The sequence below is a fragment of the Acipenser ruthenus genome, chromosome 11, assembly GCF_902713425.1.
Source record: "Acipenser ruthenus chromosome 11, fAciRut3.2 maternal haplotype, whole genome shotgun sequence".
Lineage (NCBI taxonomy): Eukaryota > Metazoa > Chordata > Actinopteri > Acipenseriformes > Acipenseridae > Acipenser > Acipenser ruthenus.
In genome coordinates, this window is record NC_081199.1 from 35,160,917 (window position 1) to 35,180,221 (window position 19,305).

General features: G+C 36.6%; 1 protein-coding gene across 7 annotated transcripts in view; it reads left to right on the top strand.

Moving 5' to 3' along the window:
* LOC117426643 (kalirin-like) overlaps nt 1–19,305 on the top strand; it is a 168,510-nt gene that overhangs the window by 112,356 nt on the left and 36,849 nt on the right. For 5 of the 7 annotated variants that reach the window (XM_034044457.3, XM_034044456.3, XM_059033817.1 and 2 more), the window contains one exon: nt 8,931–9,177. In XM_034044457.3, coding sequence (XP_033900348.3) covers nt 8,931–9,177 — 247 coding nt within the window. Of the gene's footprint in view, nt 1–1,164; nt 1,623–8,930; nt 9,178–14,501; nt 14,687–19,305 lie in introns of those variants that run through there. The other 2 variants (XM_059033820.1, XM_034044460.3) reach the window with 2 other exon arrangements.

The window sequence follows — 19,305 nt, forward strand, 5'->3', positions numbered from 1 at the left end:
CCTCAGCTACAGCTCTTCCAAATCCATTGGCGAAAGAAAGACCTCGGCAGGTTTCCGGTCTAGTTTGTATCTTAAAACGGATTACTGATAGTAAAAAAAAAAACAAAAAAACTACAGAAGAAAGCCCCGGAAGATGGGATGCTTGATTTGAAGGCACAGTTAGAAAAAGAAAACACCCACTACCTTGTCATCCCATTAGCTGCAGTGGAAACTGATCCTCTTTCTTGGTGGAAGGACCATGCCGATGCTTTGCCCCTGCTCTCCAGCTCAGTGAAAAAGCTATTTTGCATCCCAGCCACTAGTGTGCCATCAGAGCGGGTTTTTAGTTCTGGTGGAAATAGTGTAACATCATGTCTTTCACCAGAATATATAAACATTTTAGTGTTTTTACACAAAAACCTGAAATGAGTGCCATTTAAGTTTGTTCACCTCGCCTTTGTTTTTCAGTTGTTTTGTTTTTCCCCATATTGGACTATGTTGGCACCACACAGAACAATTTAAATGAGTAAAGAAAAAAAAAAAAGATAATTCAAGGAAAACACTAAAAGAGCCTGGGCAATTTATTTTTTGAGTTAAAAAAAAAAAAAAAAAATGGGGATGATGACTGAGTTCTTTCTGAAGCAGGAGAGTTATTTAAAAAAAAATGTAAGGCTTATTTTATTTTACTTTGGAAATGCTCCAAATTATTTTTTATTTCTTAGAGTTCTGCATTAAACCTTATACATTTGTAAGGGTTTTTTTTGTAGTTCTTTGTAAATTATCGTGATAATAACACACACAATAATCGTATGAGAAAATGTTCATATCGTGACACTCCTATTAACAATAGACAGACACTGAGACTGGAATTAGAGCTGAACATAAGATCAATCTATGTGATCTGTGATAACTTGCTGTATTTGTGTTTTTTTATTTAAAAAGCATAATTTAACCGGACGTTTAACTTTCCACAGCTTTATAAACCCTAAAACACTTTACCATGTCCTGTTTCGTGCAGACAGACCAATATATTTTTAAACCTACAATTTTACTGTGTCTGCGTATTCTCTGTAATTACTTTTCAGTGAGGAGCAAACTGGAGTGTGATTTAAACCTTGCAGTGCAACTCATCCTTTTATTAAATATATAAATTATATTTATGGTATTCTGATGACATTAACGGGTTAGGATCTGGACACTAGAATAGTAAACATGTGTGACTGGATGTTGTTATAATGAAAACTGCAATTGTGGTATGTTTTTGTTCCAGTGTTGCAATGAAAACGTAATATCTTGCCGTGAATATACAAAGACAAAGCATTACTAGATAGTTAATTGTTGCGTTCCACACAGATTACCCAGAGCAGCCACTACGCTTCACACACTTTCATTGACTGGTCTGTTAGATGTGCGTTTGACCCCAGCGAGGGCTGCTGATCAAAGCAATGTGTCTTGGCTGCTATAAAGACTGGCGTGTCTGTGAGTGTGCGTGTGTATGTAGGAGCAGATTCGACAGAGCCTAGTGCAGTGGAAAACTGTAGGGGATTCAGGCAACAGGTTGGCAAGCATGAAGGACCTTCTAGGATAACAATAAGGACTTTTAGGAAGGTGACATCTCATCACTGGCTTTTCCTCATTACTGGGTAAGATAGATATGTAGTACCGGTAAAAAAAAACAAAAAAAAAAAAACAAGTTTGCTAAAATGATCATAATCTGTTACTGGAAAAATTAAAACTTTAGACTTCTGATCTTATAAAACACTACTAACAGCTATCAACTAACATAAAATAAAATATGTTTACATAATGGATGTATGCTTTTTATCTTTATAAAATAGCACAAATGTCTTAACTTTATTGATTAAACTAAATAATAATAAAAAAAATGACCTTATTCAATAACCTCATCATGTTTTATATCTTTTTTTGGTACATTGTTTTTTTGTATTGGAAGAAGATCCCTATTTGGGACAACACATTCGACAATAGTATTAGCAAAGCTACTGTAGTATGCTATTTATACAACAGGCATGGGCTTTTTGCTACAGTATAGAGACCTCTGCTATTAATTCATGGGTATTATAATAGTTATGTGCACACTATACAATATATTAATGTGCTGATAATGAAATAACACATTCTTTATACAAATCTGTATTATTTTTAATAATAATCTGTCATTCATATTTAAAATAAAGAAATAATTCCATAGAATGACACAACAGCCAGTGAGAATGGGAACTCTGCTTTGGTTCTGCTTTGTGTTGAAGGGACTTTACCATCTGCAGTTAATATCACTGATTTACATAATATATAAAAAAACAACCAGATGGAGAGACGTACTACCATGCTTCTGCAGCTACACCAAGAGAAGTGCTTGTCATAACACAGTTTAAATCTGTTGAGTTATTCAAGCAGCTCTGCACAAGTTTAGTGGAATTGAAAGTAAAAAGAAAACGCTACCGCTCAAAAACTGAAACAACGTAAACCTTAAAAGTAAAAGGAAGAAGATAGCTTAGCAAATATTGACAGATTTAGATCATAATGACCTTCCTTTTCATATCATAGACAGCTGTTGTGTGATTAACTTTGATATAGTCCTTGTTGTGCTTATTGATCTGCTGTAAGTTCAGGAGCTGCTCTTCAGCTCTTATTGCCTGCCATAGACATGTGTAGCCCTGACCAGATCAGCCAAAGTTCCATTATGAAAAAGATCAAGTTTCTTTTTGTATTGGTGCCATTGAAAGACTTCTAGTCACAACTTTCTGATGGTGATGCACAGCTGTACACTAGAAGTTGTTGGAATCTGCTTATTACACTACTTACTTCAATACAAAAATGGGACTTTTCATGTGAATTTATTTAAATTGGCTTGCATATTTATATATCTTACAATGACAAATATCATATATTAACACATTTTTACATTCATGTTGAAATATACTGTTGGGTAGATTTAAATAATATCTGTATATATTTGTGAAATGACTGCCTCTATTTCATGTCTTATCTAAACTGCTGTCACACAAAAAAGACTCCCACTCAAAAAAGAACTGCAATCTGTGTACATTAGCAGAGCAGCAGAAAGCTGACTTAAACCATTGTAGGGTCTTTTATGTAGCCTCTAGACGTGGAATTGGGGAAAAGGGTGTCAGGCTGAGTGCTTAATATGTTACTTGACTTGAAAATGTTAAAACAAAAATACAAAGCGTTTAACTTTGAAGTTAGTTTATTTTTTTTCCCCACTAATTTTTTATTACAAAACTATTGGTTGATATTGAACTGATGAAAATGGTCGACTGTTGACCCCACGATTTCACCACCTGGCAACAAACAGAAATATGAACTTGTTGTAATGATGTAATCCAGGGTTTTCCAATCCTGGTCCTGGGGGTCCCCTGTGTCTGCTGGTTTTCATTACAACTGAGTTCTCAATTACTTAATCAAACCCTTAATTGAACTATTCCTTAGCGTAATTAGACCTTTTTAATTGTTTTCAGCTTTTAAACAGTTGGAAATTTCACGTTAACTATATAATTTTATAAGTAACTTGAAATCGGCAAATGTTTAGGAGCTGCGAACAATTAAAAAGGTCTAATTAAGCACATTATTAGTTCTATAAAGGGTTTGATTAAGTAATTGAGAACTCAGTTGGAATAAAAACCAGCAGACACAGGGGACCCCCAGGACCAGGATTGGGAAACCCTGTAGTCTATAAGTTAACATGGAACTTCCTATTATTCTTCGTAAACTCTCTATGAATAAAATAGACAGCAGGGTTTTTTTATTATTATTATTTTGCAATTTAAATGTAGTGTGGGATGTTCTAACTGTGGCAGGGGTCTCCAGCCCTGGTCTTGGAGAGCTACTGTGGCTGCTGGTTTTCGTTTCAACTAATCTGTTACTTAATTGAACCAATTATTGGCTTAATTAGTCAAGATTAACAGGTGTTCCAGATCTTTAGCCACTGATGTAGACACCTATAAAAACCTGCTGGATAGGGGCTCTTCAGGACCAGGGTTGGAGACCTTAATCTTAAAATGATCTTAAAATGAATTCAGTAAAACTGGATATCTGATGGAGGAATCTGAATTTTTGGGTGATGTTTTCCAGTATTAAAATGTAATATTTTCTTTCTTAGACTTCTGGGTCTCAATAAAATAATCTCCCACTACAGGATTGACTTTACAGTATTTATATTGGTTTGCTGTTTATGCAGTTCAGTTTCCTGTAATGAAAGTACCCAGCATTCAAGGGTTGTGCTTTGGGCACAAAAAAAGAAAAAACTAAACAAAAGCACAAGATCAGGGCTTTTTCCTAAGTGGCCATATTAAGATGTGTGCTGCAGATGGTGAACAATTACAAATAAGTGGAAACATTAGTGCTTGGAAAGGCCACTCTGCCAAGTGAAAAAAAAAGTACTATTGTGCTGATTAGCACAACCACATGTTTGGAGTCACCTAAAACTCCATTCCAGTTTTTAAAGTCTTTATAAAAAAGCAGCTGAATTTTGGCTTTGGCCTCATCAGTGAAAACATCTGTAGAATTTTCAATAACAAAGCACTGATAAAAAAATGATGGAATGTTCTAGTCTTTTACAATATTTTGCTTCACAATGGAGGAATATTGTCTTAATCTTGTCTAAATTAAATGTTTTCTCTTCAAACGGCTTGTATCAATGGCTTTGGTGGTAACTGCCCTTTGCTGCCAAATACAACCAGATACTCTCATTGGTATCAATGCTCAAATATTTTCCATTAGATGCTGCTACATGCAATTTCTTTTTTTTAAACGGTGTTATTTAACAATCATTAAAAGAGCATAAATTAATAATAATCATTTAACTAATAGAAAGTTACTAATACAGCTGATTTTAAAGTTGTTGACAGTGGAACCTGAATAGCATTTTCATTAAATGACTGAAGGCTGATGAATATTTTGGGATTAGCTGGCCAAAAATTTTGAGGACATTTTACCTAGACATTTGTTAAAAGAAGCGTTCCAAAACACTGATCTTTTATTATTTTTCTTATGATACTGACACATGCAGTTTGTTACTTATACTCTATGTGTGTGAAGTACTGTAACAAGGGATCTAACTCATACACACATGACGATTTAGAAAGAGAAACTGACTAGGGAAAAACAGATGCCAGTGGGTGGAGTTCAATCACTAATTGGGTCATGATTCTCACAGAAGACTGCCTGAAAATACTTGGCCATATTAACTTTTCAACTGCTTAATGTAGTTTTTATTTTCACCATTCTTTAAAGTGTATGATTTGCCTCATTAGACCTGCAGTAAAAGATAGTAGGACTAATTTCAATGTGACCTACTTCCAGGTAAATGTTGTTTTCTTTTGTAGTTATTGTACCATGAAACATATGACCACTAGACTAATGATCCCCAGGGTAGGGTCAATGATAAGAATTGTGGATTAACGATATTGCAGCATATACACACCTTGGTGGTATCATTGTCACATGATTTTATATAAATTACTCAGGTGCTTCTGTATAAAGGGGAAGGATTTTAAGCAGTGTCATTTTTTTCATTTTATTTGTGGCACTGCCTGACAGTGACACGTACTTTCTGCCCAGTATCCCAGACTTGCCCTCAAAGTAGAGTAAGAAATGTACCTAATACATATCATAAACTGATATGAAGCACACCCCTATCATAAATGTTGCCACACAGACTAGAAAACCAGCGCAGATGTAGAGTAACATTCTGTGGCTGGTGATGTATCTATCAGGGTACAAGGTTCTTTTTTAGTTCTTTTATATGGGTCATTAAAACAGCAACGGTAAGCTAACAAAGGAAACATGCCGATTACTGCTTCCACTTTCAGTCTGCAGCTGTTGGGCATTTTTTATTATTTTCTTATGATACTGACACATGCAGTTTGTTACTTATACTCTATATCATTGGCAAAGTACAATGCATGTTACTTAACTAGATAGTCTGTAAGAGGCCAAGAGAAAGTCATTCTAAAACAATCAAAAGATGCTGTGCTGTATGAAGACAAGTTCTATGAAAGGAGTCAGGCTAGCTTGCAAACTGAATAAAAATGGACTTGACATTACTGTAGTAAGTGAATGCAGGTAGATAGGAAATGGGAGAGGCACAATTGAAAACGAAACGGTATTGCTGGGAGAAAACATGATTCTGTACCAAGTGTTTTGGACTGCAGTAATGCTAATAAATCCAGCAGAGTTACTATTATGATTTTATGCAGGTTTAAACCAGCCACATCTGCATTTCTAAATGGTAACACAATAGTGACTGAGGTGGGACAAGTATTAGACAAAGACAAAAAACATAAAGCTCTTATCAGATGTCCTCCTAAACCACCTACTGGACACTGAACACATTACAGCTGAATTTGCCAATTTCCAATGGCACAAAAAAACTAGGTATATTACTGATTTTGAGACGGAGAATAAATAAAGATCAAAGGGAGTTTTCTTGATCGCAGACAGTTGTAGTAAGAACAATTACTGGACAAGACTCCCGAGTGGCACATCCGGTAAAGGCACTCCACGTGGAGTGCAGGATGCTCCCTATAGCCTGGAGGTTGCCGATTTGAGTCCAGGCTATTCCACTGCCGATCGTGGACGGGAATTCCAAGGGAGCAGTGCACAATTGCCTGAGCGCTGCCCGGGTGTGGAGGGCTTAGGTCGGCCAGGGTGTCCTCGCACCAGTGACCCCTGTAGACTGGCCGGGCGCCTGTGGGCTTGCCTGTATGTTGCCCAGAGCTGCGTGGTCCTCCGATGCTGTAGCTCTGGGTTGGCTACATGGCAGGCCTGCAGATTGAAAAGAAGCGGATGGCTGACGGCACACGTTTCGGAGGATGCGTGTGTCCGTCTTCGTCTCTCCCGAGTCAACGTGGGGTGGCAGTGGTGAGCCGGATTGAAATAAAAAACTAATTGAGCTTTCCAAATTGAATTTATATTAAAAATAAATAAATAAATAAAAAAATTACTGGGCAGTAATTTTTAGTTGCGTTGAGGGCACATCTTGTAATTTTGCTGTTTATATCTTTCTTGTGCCAAAATCTTTACACTTCCAGCTGTATCTACTCAAAATTTATACTACTGTGTTGTTTTTTTGTTTTTTTTTTTACATTTTTTGTTCATTGTTGATATGATGTTTATGTTGAGAAGTCAAATGCTGCTGAGGGCGAGTGCCACTGTCTATCCTTCAAATCCTTTTAATCATATGGTTTGCTTTATTCATGATTGTTTAGAACTGAGAATTTCAGCCATTTCACCTCTCCTACAGACTTGAAATCCAAATGCGAAGGAGCGGTGTTCTCTCTTAATTGGCCTCTTCCTGTCATGTAGAATTGCAGTTCTAAATGTTATTAAAAGCTGGCGTTGCCACATTTAAATATGTTTCATGTTGGTCAATTTGTTCTTGACAGGAACTAGTCCTGCATGTTGCCTGAAATTAATCTGCTCACTTGTTTGGCGTGCCCCCAGCCAGGGGGTCGTAAGCATGCTCGCACTGTTGACACATTATGACTCTGATTTTCATCCCAGCAGAAAGTGTGGCAGGAATCAACAATAACTTGTGAATAGAGCTGTGTTCCAAACGAATGCTAGTATATTACCAACCGTACTTCATGTGCACATGTTCAGATAAGTGAAGTATCTTTACACAATCTCCATATATTTTTTAAAATGTGTTTGTAACAGGGAGAGACCTGGACTAGCCTCCTGCAGCATCGCGCATGCGTCAGACGGCCAGTCCAGGTCTCTCCCTGTTACAGTGTTATTATCATTTTTTTTTTTTTTTAGTACCATCTTCAGTCTTTAAACACCCAGGGCGTGTGGGACATGGAAACATCCAATGTTCTACAACACTCACTGACCGTATGACGGTACATACAAATCCCTGCCAATAGTGTAATAACTATCATCTGGTTTACAGATGGAGGGTCTGTGAGGGGGGAGGGGAGGGGGGAATGTGTGTGAAGTACTGTAACAAGGGATCTAACTCATACACACATGACGATTTAGAAAGAGAAACTGACTAGGGAAAAACAGATGCCAGTGGGTGGAGTTCAATCACTAATTGGGTCATGATTCTCACAGAAGACTGCCTGAAAATACTTGGCCATATTAACTTTTCAACTGCTTAATGTAGTTTTTATTTTCACCATTCTTTTAAAGTGTATGATTTGCCTCATTAGACCTGCAGTAAAAGATAGTAGGACTAATTTCAATGTGACCTACTTCTAGGTAAATGTTGTTTTCTTTTGTAGTTATTGTACCATAAAACATATGACTACTAGACTAATGATCCCCAGGGTAGGGTCAATGATAAGAATTGTGGATTAACGATATTGCAGCATATACACACCTTGGTGGTATCATTGTCACATGATTTTATATAAATTACTCAGGTGCTTCTGTATAAAGGGGAAGGATTTTAAGCAGTGTCATTTTTTTCATTTTATTTGTGGCACTGCCTGACAGTGACACGTACTTTCTGCCCAGTATCCCAGACTTGCCCTCAAAGTAGAGTAAGAAATGTACCTAATACATATCATAAACTGATATGAAGCACACTCCTATCATAAATGTAGCCACACAGACTAGAAAACCAGCGCAGATGTAGAGTAACATTCTGTGGCTGGTGATGTATCTATCAGGGTACAAGGTTCTTTTATAGTTCTTTTATATGGGTCATTAAAACAGCAACGGTAAGCTAACAAAGGAAACATGCCGATTACTGCTTCCACTTTCAGTCTGCAGCTGTTGGGCATTGCTTGTGCTTGTGGGTTCGGCACTTAGAAACGATCTTCTACTACAGAACTTGTCTTGCTGTATAGTGAAACACAAGACAAATTTGGATAGGAGTTAGTTTTTGACCACTTTGGACCACACCTTGTTTGAGCAAATATATATTCATTGCTTTTCCCTGCTTTTTCTTCTCTGGACAGCTTTCTGGAGGCTGTGAACTGACCGTGGTTCTTCAGGACTTCACTGCGGGGTGCAGCAGCGAACTGAGCCTTCAGGTGGGACAGACGGTGGAGTTACTGGAGCGGCCGAGTGACAGGCCTGGCTGGTGCCTCGTGCGGACCACCGATCGCAGCCCTCCTCTGGAAGGTCTGGTCCCGAGCAGCACTCTCTGCATATCCCACTCTCGCAACAGTGTTGAGATGGAATGCTTCTTCCCATCCGGAAAAGGTAAATTGTCTTGCAGCTCATTTTGGATGACCTTCAGCATGGTTATATAAGACATCTGAGTGCTGTTGCTCCAGGATTACTTTGTGGTAAATCTATAAAATAACTGTGGTGAGCCATTATGGAGTAGAAGATTCATGTTTACTCAGAGTCCACAAGCTTTCAAAACTGCCTGGGGCATTTGTTTTAATTGGTACGTAGTATGCAAGCAAGTTCAGTTTTGCACTACAATATAACACTGTTTACTAGGCTATTCACTAGATGAACCTCCTGTGCACTATACTTTATCTAAAAGCATGACTTTTTGATCGACCAGTTTATTTACATTTCCCCAAAGTACTTTAAACTATCAGTTCTCAAGCCCCTCCCTCGATTTGTTTTATCTTGCTTGTCACTAATTTGTATTTACTTGGCCACAGTAGGCATTTTAGAAGCAGAAATCAAAAAAGGAATTGTACCAAATAGTGTTTCATGTTATATTGATGTCATTTTACAGGAAACACCACATGGACTTATAAGGAAAAACAGAATAGTAATATTAGATAGGTGTTTCCAATCAACTTTTATTGTATTCCTTTAGTCTGTAGATTGTGGTTTTAATATTACAAAGCAGGATTGGCCCCACAGGATAACAGACAAGCTCTCCTTTTTACCTTTGACGTCATGCTTGTGCAGATCCTTAGGCTTTCTTTAAATAACCCCCAGAGGAAAGCTTCATAGCATAGGCAGGGAGAGAGCAGAGAAGGCAGTACATGTGATCTGTGGTATCATCAGGGGCCATTCAGGATAATCAACAGGGAATCCTAAGGGTGTTATTATTCCAACCATGATCAGGAGACTAGTGGAATACAACAAGATGAAGGGGAAAATCTGACCGCATCTTACCAACTAACACTGTAAATTGCTTGATCTTGACACTTAAGCAGCTTTGAAAGGTTGTGTAATGTTATATCATTAAATAGAAGGAAAGAAAAGAATACAAATTAGGCTTCCTTATTATTATTATTATTATTATTATTATTATTATTATTATTATTATTTTATACTATTAAATTGCAGTTGATGTTTTGTTAGTTTCAGATTTTTCATATTTGTCCATGAACGTGCTCTACAGTTTCCAGTACAGATTCTTGTGCCTGTAGAGGGCACTGTTGTTCAGCAGTTCCGAATTATTCTGTTAATTAATTGTGCTAGCTTGTTGGTTTGTGTTCTCTTCACCTTCTTATCTCATTATCAGGAAAAATAAAAACACTACTTCTAGTTCTCTACTTTCTCCAAGTTGTCAGCACCATAAAAAAAACAGTAATTGAACATTAATTCAAGTATGTGTTCCTATAAATAATTTTGTTATTTACTAGTTTTAAATTTAGAACACTGCCTAGAGTCAGTGACCTGCAAAATAAGTTGAACATGGGTAAAGCATTTTACAAAACAATGTACTTATGTTAAAAAGTTTTAAATAATTTTTTAGGAAAATAACCGGTCATTGTTGGCTTTCTGTCGGACACCGGATTTTGCCTTTATTTCATGGGAATTTCCTTTTGTTTCATGGCCGACCTAAGTTTGTTGACAAGGTAATAAAAACATCCCTTCCAACAGATTGTAATTCAATAATAGCAGACAATATTTATTCCTGTGTGACTGGTGGCATTGAAAATATTTAGTTGGATGAACAATTAAGTACAGGAATTCAAGCGCCTTTGAACTAAAACCAACCTGTCCATGTTTACTAAGGACATGTGGGTTAATATTAATGTAGTTTCTCATCACCTTTGCATAATCGTGTCCCCTACATTGGATAAAATAGGATTCTCCCACAGATAAAGCACTATTAATAGAATTGTCGTAGATATCGTAGTGACAAGTGAATGATGCTGATGATAATGATAAAGTACACATTTTTTAATATGTAGTCTATTTATCATACTTGAAAATATATACTTTTTATTTAAGTGAACTTTGTTACTTCTCAGCATGAGCATTTTGAACAGATTCATGATAACTGCAAAATTCCAGACTTTGTTGTGCAACTGTATTAGGCAAAAACAACAAGATTAATGAAAAGATCCGACATGTATCAACCTTATTTGCTGATGAGATTTAAGCCAACCTAAAAAGTCACAATGTGTTTATTTTTTAAAGCTCTAATTTCAGTCGCGTAGCAAAGTACTGCACAGTAGTCAGGCGTTGGAGAACCCTAACGTGTTCAATGTAGTGCTGGCCAATATCTTCATTTGTTGCTTCTCTAGCCTGACTATCTTCCTGCTTCCACTTTTTGATAGTCATCTTTCTAAAATAGACGAGGCAGGTCATTTGTTTTATGAAGAGACAGTTACTGTTGAGAGACCTTTCTGTGTATTATACAGGTCAGTGGGATGTTTAAACAGAATTCAAGGTACCAGAGTGTCACAATTCTCCATGTATAACTCCAATATGATGGTGAAATTCCATTCAAGTTGAAGGTTGAAAATGCTTCACTTTCGATTTCAGTGGGTGTGGTTGCTATTAGGATCCACGCACTTGTAGAAAGTAAATATGTTGTATCTGTTTTCCTCTTCTGCACCTCGCATATTTAAGTAGGTTGAATGTCTTAGTCCCAGAGTGGGTGAATTGAAGTTGTTGTCATTGAACCTTACTGGAAGAAAAAGCATTCTAGTGTTATATGCCCTACTTTCCTACTGCAGCAGAAGGCTAGGTTATGAAAGCACAGAAAATCTTTCTCAAAAATTATTGTTGGCTACTATAAGACACTAAAGCCTATGTACAGTATGTATCTAGTGACAAACTGTGTTGTGCTTTAAACAGGCTGTTGAGTTGTCTCAGGTATGTGAATGTAAATTTCAAAAGCACTGTACAGGAACTCTTCTGCTTCCCCTCTTTTCCCTTTTAGGTTTGTACATAAGCTCATTTGCCTGTTCCTTGCCTGATTATAGGTCATAAAAAATCATCAGAAAAAAGATATAGCTATATTATTATTATTATTATTATTATTCGTTTATTTAGCAGATGCCTTTATCCAAGGCGACTTACAGAAACTAGGGTGTGTGAACTATGCATCAGCTGCAGAGTCACTTACAACAATGTCTCACCCGAAATACGGAGCACAAGGAGGTTAAATGACTTGCTCAAGGTCACACAGTGAGTAAGCCGAGATTTTAACCAGGGACCTCCTGGTTATAAGCCCTTTTCTTTAACCACCGGACCACGCAGCCTCCTATACTGCATCTAGGCTTACGAGTAAAAGTGCATCAGAACTGAGGAGCAGATTGTCTTAGCTGTACATATTGCTATGGTTAGCTGATATTTACATAGTTTGCTGTTTACAGTATGAAAATTGAGCTTCAGCAAAAACAGCAGTGGCAATAAAGCAATCAAAGGAGACTGTGATAACACATATTGGATATAAAAGGTATATAAACACATTCTTTCTACTGTAAGTCAGTAATGACTAAGATGAGTAGAGGAATCTTGTTTTTCTGGAAAGGAAATTGGGACACCTGCAGTAAAGGGACTTGGAGATATGTTTTGCTCCACTTTCCTCATATCACGCCTGCTCTGCAATCTGTCTGCAGGAATAGATGACATGTGGTAACCCAGAGCCAATTAACAACCTTGCCATGGACTAGAATTCAAGGGTGTTTCAAGATGACTGCTGTCATGGAAACACAAATAAAACCTTAAGCCCGGTAACGTTTCATTAAAACTCCAAACCAATCACTGCTCCTGTAAAACAGGAAATACAAAATCCACCCTTTTTTCACATTTGTGTCTGGTAATATTCCTTGACAGTCATACAATAATACAGATATAGCAAGGATGACAAACATCTAGACATTACTATCCACACAGAGAAGTCATTTGCTAACTGGGGGGGGGGGTTACAATTTGCTTGTACTTGTAGTCCTCAACCCACTAGTCTAATTTACAAAATAATACATCACATATTTTTTGGGAAATTATGGAATTGTCAAAATTACAATACACCTTGTGTATGGATGTTATCCTATGCAACATACTGCACACTTTCTAAATTTAGCAACACATTTTGTTATATGTGTTTTTTATGTATCTTATTGTATCGGATGTCATCAAGTGCATCATGAGGACCTTGGATGGAGGTTAATTTTGTTTAATTCAGCAATTCAGCCAGGACTGAAAGGGCCAGAGTGTCCCAAGTTGCTCAATCTCCTTCAATGCTATTTGATAGTTATCTTCCTATTTGGTTCACAGTTTTTTTCTTTCTTGCTGATGCTCTGCAAAAGGCTGTAATCAGTGTTAGGATAAAGCATGTTATTGCAGAATCCACAGCTATTTCTTGTTGATATGTGGGTCTACAAGTGTAGTGATGAATGTTTATATGTTACTTCTCAATTCTAGGTGAAGATGGTCTTGGTATTGCTGTCTGACTAGTGGTTTTATGTCTGTGTGCAAAGGACTAATCTTGCAGTTGTAAATCACAATTACATTTTGTCTGGACTTTTGCCACACTAATGGTACATTTCACTTTTAATTTTAGAGTGCAAACTTACTTGACAAATATGCACTAGTTATGAAATTATGTGCAAATAAACTTGTTATATGATTCACTTTTTCAGAGTTTTGCCTGGTAGTCTAAGAACCACAAAACATTATATTTGTGCACATTTTGCATACTCCGCTGTCAATGACATAGAAATATAGTTGAGGCTTTGTTTGTATAGTAAAAAAACATTTACAGTATTATGTGGGAGTGAACCGTGCTCTCGGTAACAGTATGTAAAGATGGGGCTTTTCAGGACAATTACTCTGTAGGCAAGGAAGAAAAATAGCAGGCTTGACTTTAAAAGATCTCTGATCAGAGTGACATTAGTCCGTGAACTAAACACTGGTCACATAATTAAAGAAATGGAAGTGTGAATGTGCTTTTATTTAACGCCAGATATATTTTTTAAAAAGCATCTCATTGTGAAAATACTAAATTGCATGCTTTTATTAGGAAATATTATTACAATGAGCTTTGATTGATAGCTAAAAGCTACTACTACGACTACTACTACTACTACTAATAATAATAATAATAGGTGTAACTGGCTGTCTGTCTAGTTGGTGGTAACACTAGCAGCCACAGGAGACAAAGAAACCAAGCCATGTATGCTGTAATGGAAATTATTTTTATGAATTCCTTTCACTTGTTAGAACTGAAATGTGGAATATCTTGTTCCGTCTCAGTTGTGTCTTTGTTTAAAGGACATGTAACATGATTCTGATAGAAACGTACTGTAGCAGCTGTGAATAAGCCACACCTCCTGTTCCCTGCAGATCCACCCTTAACTAAAAGGTGACACAATCACATAGTAAACTAGGGAGACTTGGAGCAGTTGCGTGTTATTGTGGATCGTTATTTTGTCCCTGTTGGTTTCACCCTGCCATGAGTAGCACCAGGGCAGAATGAAAAGCGGGAGGTGCTGGTCCTCCCAGTCCTGTTTTGGTCGGATTTTGTCAACATACTGCTGTTGCTGTGTTAAAGTTACAGGTCAGTAGATAGAGCTTTAATCATATTGAAACGGGTGGAAGTGTATATCCTTGCTGTGATTTTCCTTGTATGTGAGACTTCCTTGTATGTGAATGAAAAGATAACATAACATAGGTGTGAAAAAACATCCAAGTAAAAAATACATTCATATGTTGTGTGTTAAAGCTAATTTTGTTGCAATAAAATGTGTTGCTATCTTCTTTAGAGGTAAACTTTCCATCACTCAGAACTAGTATTCGGTTTAAATGTGATTTAGACAAGACTACAATTACAAACACATTTACTTCCACCTTCAGTAAATTAGAAAAAATAATAATCCAGTTTACCAATAAGATGATGATAATATCTTAACAGTGTCTACTTTCTTAAAGCAATTGAATTTATGAAATGATTGTTCAGATACTATTGCTACTACTAAAATGTCTATCAAAGTGTTTCATGAAAGACATTATATTGTCATATGTCAGGTTTTTAATTTATTTTTAAAATCATGTCTACTTTTAACTTTTAGGTTGACAAAAAAGCTGTCCAATTATGTTTTTATAAATTCAGATACTGGTCAGGTCAGACTACATTGATCAGGATATTGAAGCACTGTACTGTATTTGCATTAAAATGCCTTCATTCACTGTGAGTTTCTATGTAAAGGGTTCTTTGTTTTGCAGCTGCAGTAAATTCTGAGAATTCTAATGTCCCCCACATTGCAAGGATTGCTCTGTGGCTACAAATGGGGTTTTCAATGGGAATTATTAGAGTCTGCCTTACCTTGCAATGTGAGGCCAGGCTGGCATTGTTGGTTCACAGGACATTTTCCTAAAGCCCCTTAGTATGTACACTGCTAAAACGGAGTAGGATTACATTATCGTGCAGGCTACGTGTAAATTGTCCCACAACTTAAAAACAAAAAATAAAAAACAACAAAAATAAAAACCCTCCACATAACTTAATGCCCTGAAAAATCGAATCAGTTATCCCCACTAATTTCCACCCTGGTGGATCGTTCACGGAACTTTAATTTATTATTATTTGTTTATTTAGCAGACTCTTTTATCCAAGGCAACTTACAGAGACTAGGGTGTGTGAACTATGCATCAGCTGCAGAGTCACTTACAACTACATCTCACCTGAAAGATGGAGCACAAGGAGTTTAAGTGACTTGCTTAGGGTCACACAATGAGTCAGTGGCTGAGGTGGGATTTGAACCGGGGACCTCCTGTTTACAAGTCCTTTTCTTTAACCACTGGACCACACAGCCTCCTTAATTACATGTGTATGTGGTGAGGTGGGCATTCTAAATGTAATATCTAATGAAAAAAAAAAAAACTTTATTGCACTTCATAAAGGCTTTTTAATATTTACATTGGTAAGAAAGAGGAAGTTTTTTCTTTTAATTTTCAAAACAAGACGATGTGTGTTGAAAACAGAAACAGGGTCTGTTTTACTGGCAACAGAATGGTGCATTGTATCACCTAAGAGAACTGATACACTATGTTTTACTAACTGAATTTCCTGGTAGAATTTTGATAAGGCAAGATGTTGCATTGCAGTACTCCATCTAGCCTTTGAAAAACAAATTAGATTTAGATTCTCTTTCATCTGCTGTATATTAAACAGATAACATCTTTGAAGTTAAATCTTGAGGGGTGATGTAAAACACTGACAATCGACAATATATCTCAGTATTAAGTTTACATTTTAGTCAGGAAAGGGGCATAACAGTTCTCAGTTCTTTGTAAGCATTTTTGTTTTAACTAGAGGGGAAAAACACCTTTTGATAAGACCCTTTTGAAAAAAAACTCTACACACAAATACTCATAACTTAGTAACATTTTAACTATTAGAAATTCAATTTCAGTTTAATATTGAAGAATAGGCAGGCTAAGCATGTTTTTAAAGACATGGCAACACCTTAAAATATGAGGAAATAAAGATGACAAAAAGTCTCTTGCATACTGTATTTGGTAAGCTTAATTTTTTTGTGTCGTATAGTAAACTGGCCTCATGTACTTTTGGGAGTGGTTAGGGCTATATTGGGGTTGAGGTCAGGCAATCATACAGTTAGAGATAAATAATTCCTTAACATTTTCAACAGTGTCATTTTAAGAAGTCTAACACATATTTTTCTAGGCCCACATAATGTCTGTGGAAATCAGATGAAAAACCATGGTGTGTTTTTGAGATTTGTGATATTTAGCAAGTTTTAAAAGAATTTTCAGTTCTGCTTGCTGACTTCAATACCTTTTTTTTTTTTTTTTTTAGTTCTACTTTTGTTTATCATCATCATGTGAATGACAAAGCACAAGGAGGTTAAGTTACTTGCTCAGGGTCACACAATGAGTCAGTGGCTGAGGTGGGATTTGAACTGGGGACCTCCTGGTTACAAGCCCTTTTCTTTAACCACTGGACCACACAGCCTCCACTAATACCTGGTTTCCATGACCACAGATTGACCGCCAATCCGAGCTGATCCGGGTTCTCCCGCATTCCACCTGTACCCGCGTTGATAGTCTCTGCGAGTTTTCAATGGATATTAGCTGTTCTTACCAAGCAAACCAAGATCTGGGGCAGCTTGGATTGGCAGCCAATGTGGTTTGGCCAAATTAACATGGAAACACAGTATCAGGTTTCAGCAGGGTTTTCAACCTGGGCTGAGTAGTGTATGTGGATGAGGTATTGGACATCCCACTCGCATGTATTACTCAACAATTCCATATTGAACCTGTCCTTAATAATCCCTTCCCCTTTTGGGAATTTCTGAATAAGATGGAGCTGCAGTGTCTCTTTGTGTTGTTTCATACACCACACACACCGCCCACAATACACTGTATAAAAATGTTTGCTCAACTGTAGATTTCACATTTTAAGAATTTTGATTAGAAGACAAATATATTTCCCTGTTTATTCGTGGATCTTTTAAAAACAAGAAACATTAAGTGTAAGATCTAACTGGACAACAGCATTTGTCATGTCTGGAAGAATGCTTTGATAAAACACTCTTGCAATCTGTTTAATGTTGTATTAAACATTTCCTTTAATACTACGATTCAACCTTCAAACTGTTGACTTTACTCATGGAAAAGGGTTTTTGTGGTCTTGATAACATATCATTTCACCCTGTATTAATATATCAACATAGAACTCATTCCCACAATAATGTCTTAATCAACACTCAAATATAATTTATTGGTGTCTGTTTAGAACATGTTTTCATAGTTACCACCTTTCTTTATTGGGCTACAGTTCCACATTCCACTGTAGAAGGTTATGAATGTCAGGTTCCTGGTAAAATGGACTTTGTTGAACTTGACAATGTCGTTTTATAGCTCGTATTGCCGCAGGTAGTTGCAAGATGATGACTTTGGCTCAAAGTAATGCAATAGAAAGTAGGTTTAAGTTGGGAGAAAGAATCCGTCCCTACCAGTTCCATGTTGTGTTTTCTAATAAAGTCCAGTGCACAGATATTCACTGAATAAGACTCTGTAGACACTTTACCTTTATTAGCGTTCAATAGCTGCACATTACAACCAGCGTTCTGAGGAATTCTGGGTCTAAAATTGTCTACCCAACATGGGGAATTTTTTTATTTTTTTATTGTGTTCCCACAAAGCCGCACCCAATTCACAGTAGCGTAGACTATGGACCTGCAGCATTACGTATGAAAACGGCCTGCTATCTTATTAGTTAAAAAAAACATTGACATAGTTGTATTGATTTATATGTACTGTAAAGTATACAATGCATCAAGGACTTGTAATTATTATGCCTGAGCACCGGAAGCAGCCACAGTAGTATTTAGGTATTACAATGTAGGTGATATTGGAAAGGCAGAATTCAAAGAAAGCTTTTTTTTCTTTGCAAGTGCTGTAAGAGCTGAGCTGCTCATACTTCAGTGGACATCCCTTGGGAATATACAGCTATGGCCAAAAGATTTGCATCACCTTGAATTTTAGGATTGAGACAGCATAAAAAAATTTAAAAAAAAAAAAAAACTACATGAACATATTTTTTTTTTATTTAACATCACGTAATCAAATAAACTATAAAATTATATGCGAAAGTCTACTGGAAGCCAATATTTCATGTTAGATTTCGAAATGTTTCAACATTTTTCAATTTGTCGTTTTTTTCGTTAAGTATATGGAAAACTACAAAGATATGTTCATGTATTTCAGTATGTTAATGTCACATTATTCAGCAGGTTTAATTCAACTTTCTGAAGCAAAATTAGTTCCTTCGGGTGATGCAAACTTTTTGGCCATAGCTGTACACAGTATTGGTTTGGATTTTTTTTTTCTTTTTAGCTACCTAGTTGCAAATTGTGTTATTCCATGTGTAAATGCAAATGAACAGTAACTTATGTTTCTGTTCAGTTTCATTAAGATGACAGCATATGTTTAAATTAAGTTATAGGCAGGATTTAAACGAGTGCCCTTGGCTTCACATGCAAGTGCTGTGTCAACTGTTAGGTTAAAATATGGTCTCATCTGGTTATTGCATACTGTTTTTAGTTTAGACTAAAAAGTGTGTATGTAAGCATAGTTATCCTGACTGTAAGATACATTGAATATGCTGAACATGTGAGATAGAGATTAGATAACCAGATCTCTGGAGATCTGTTG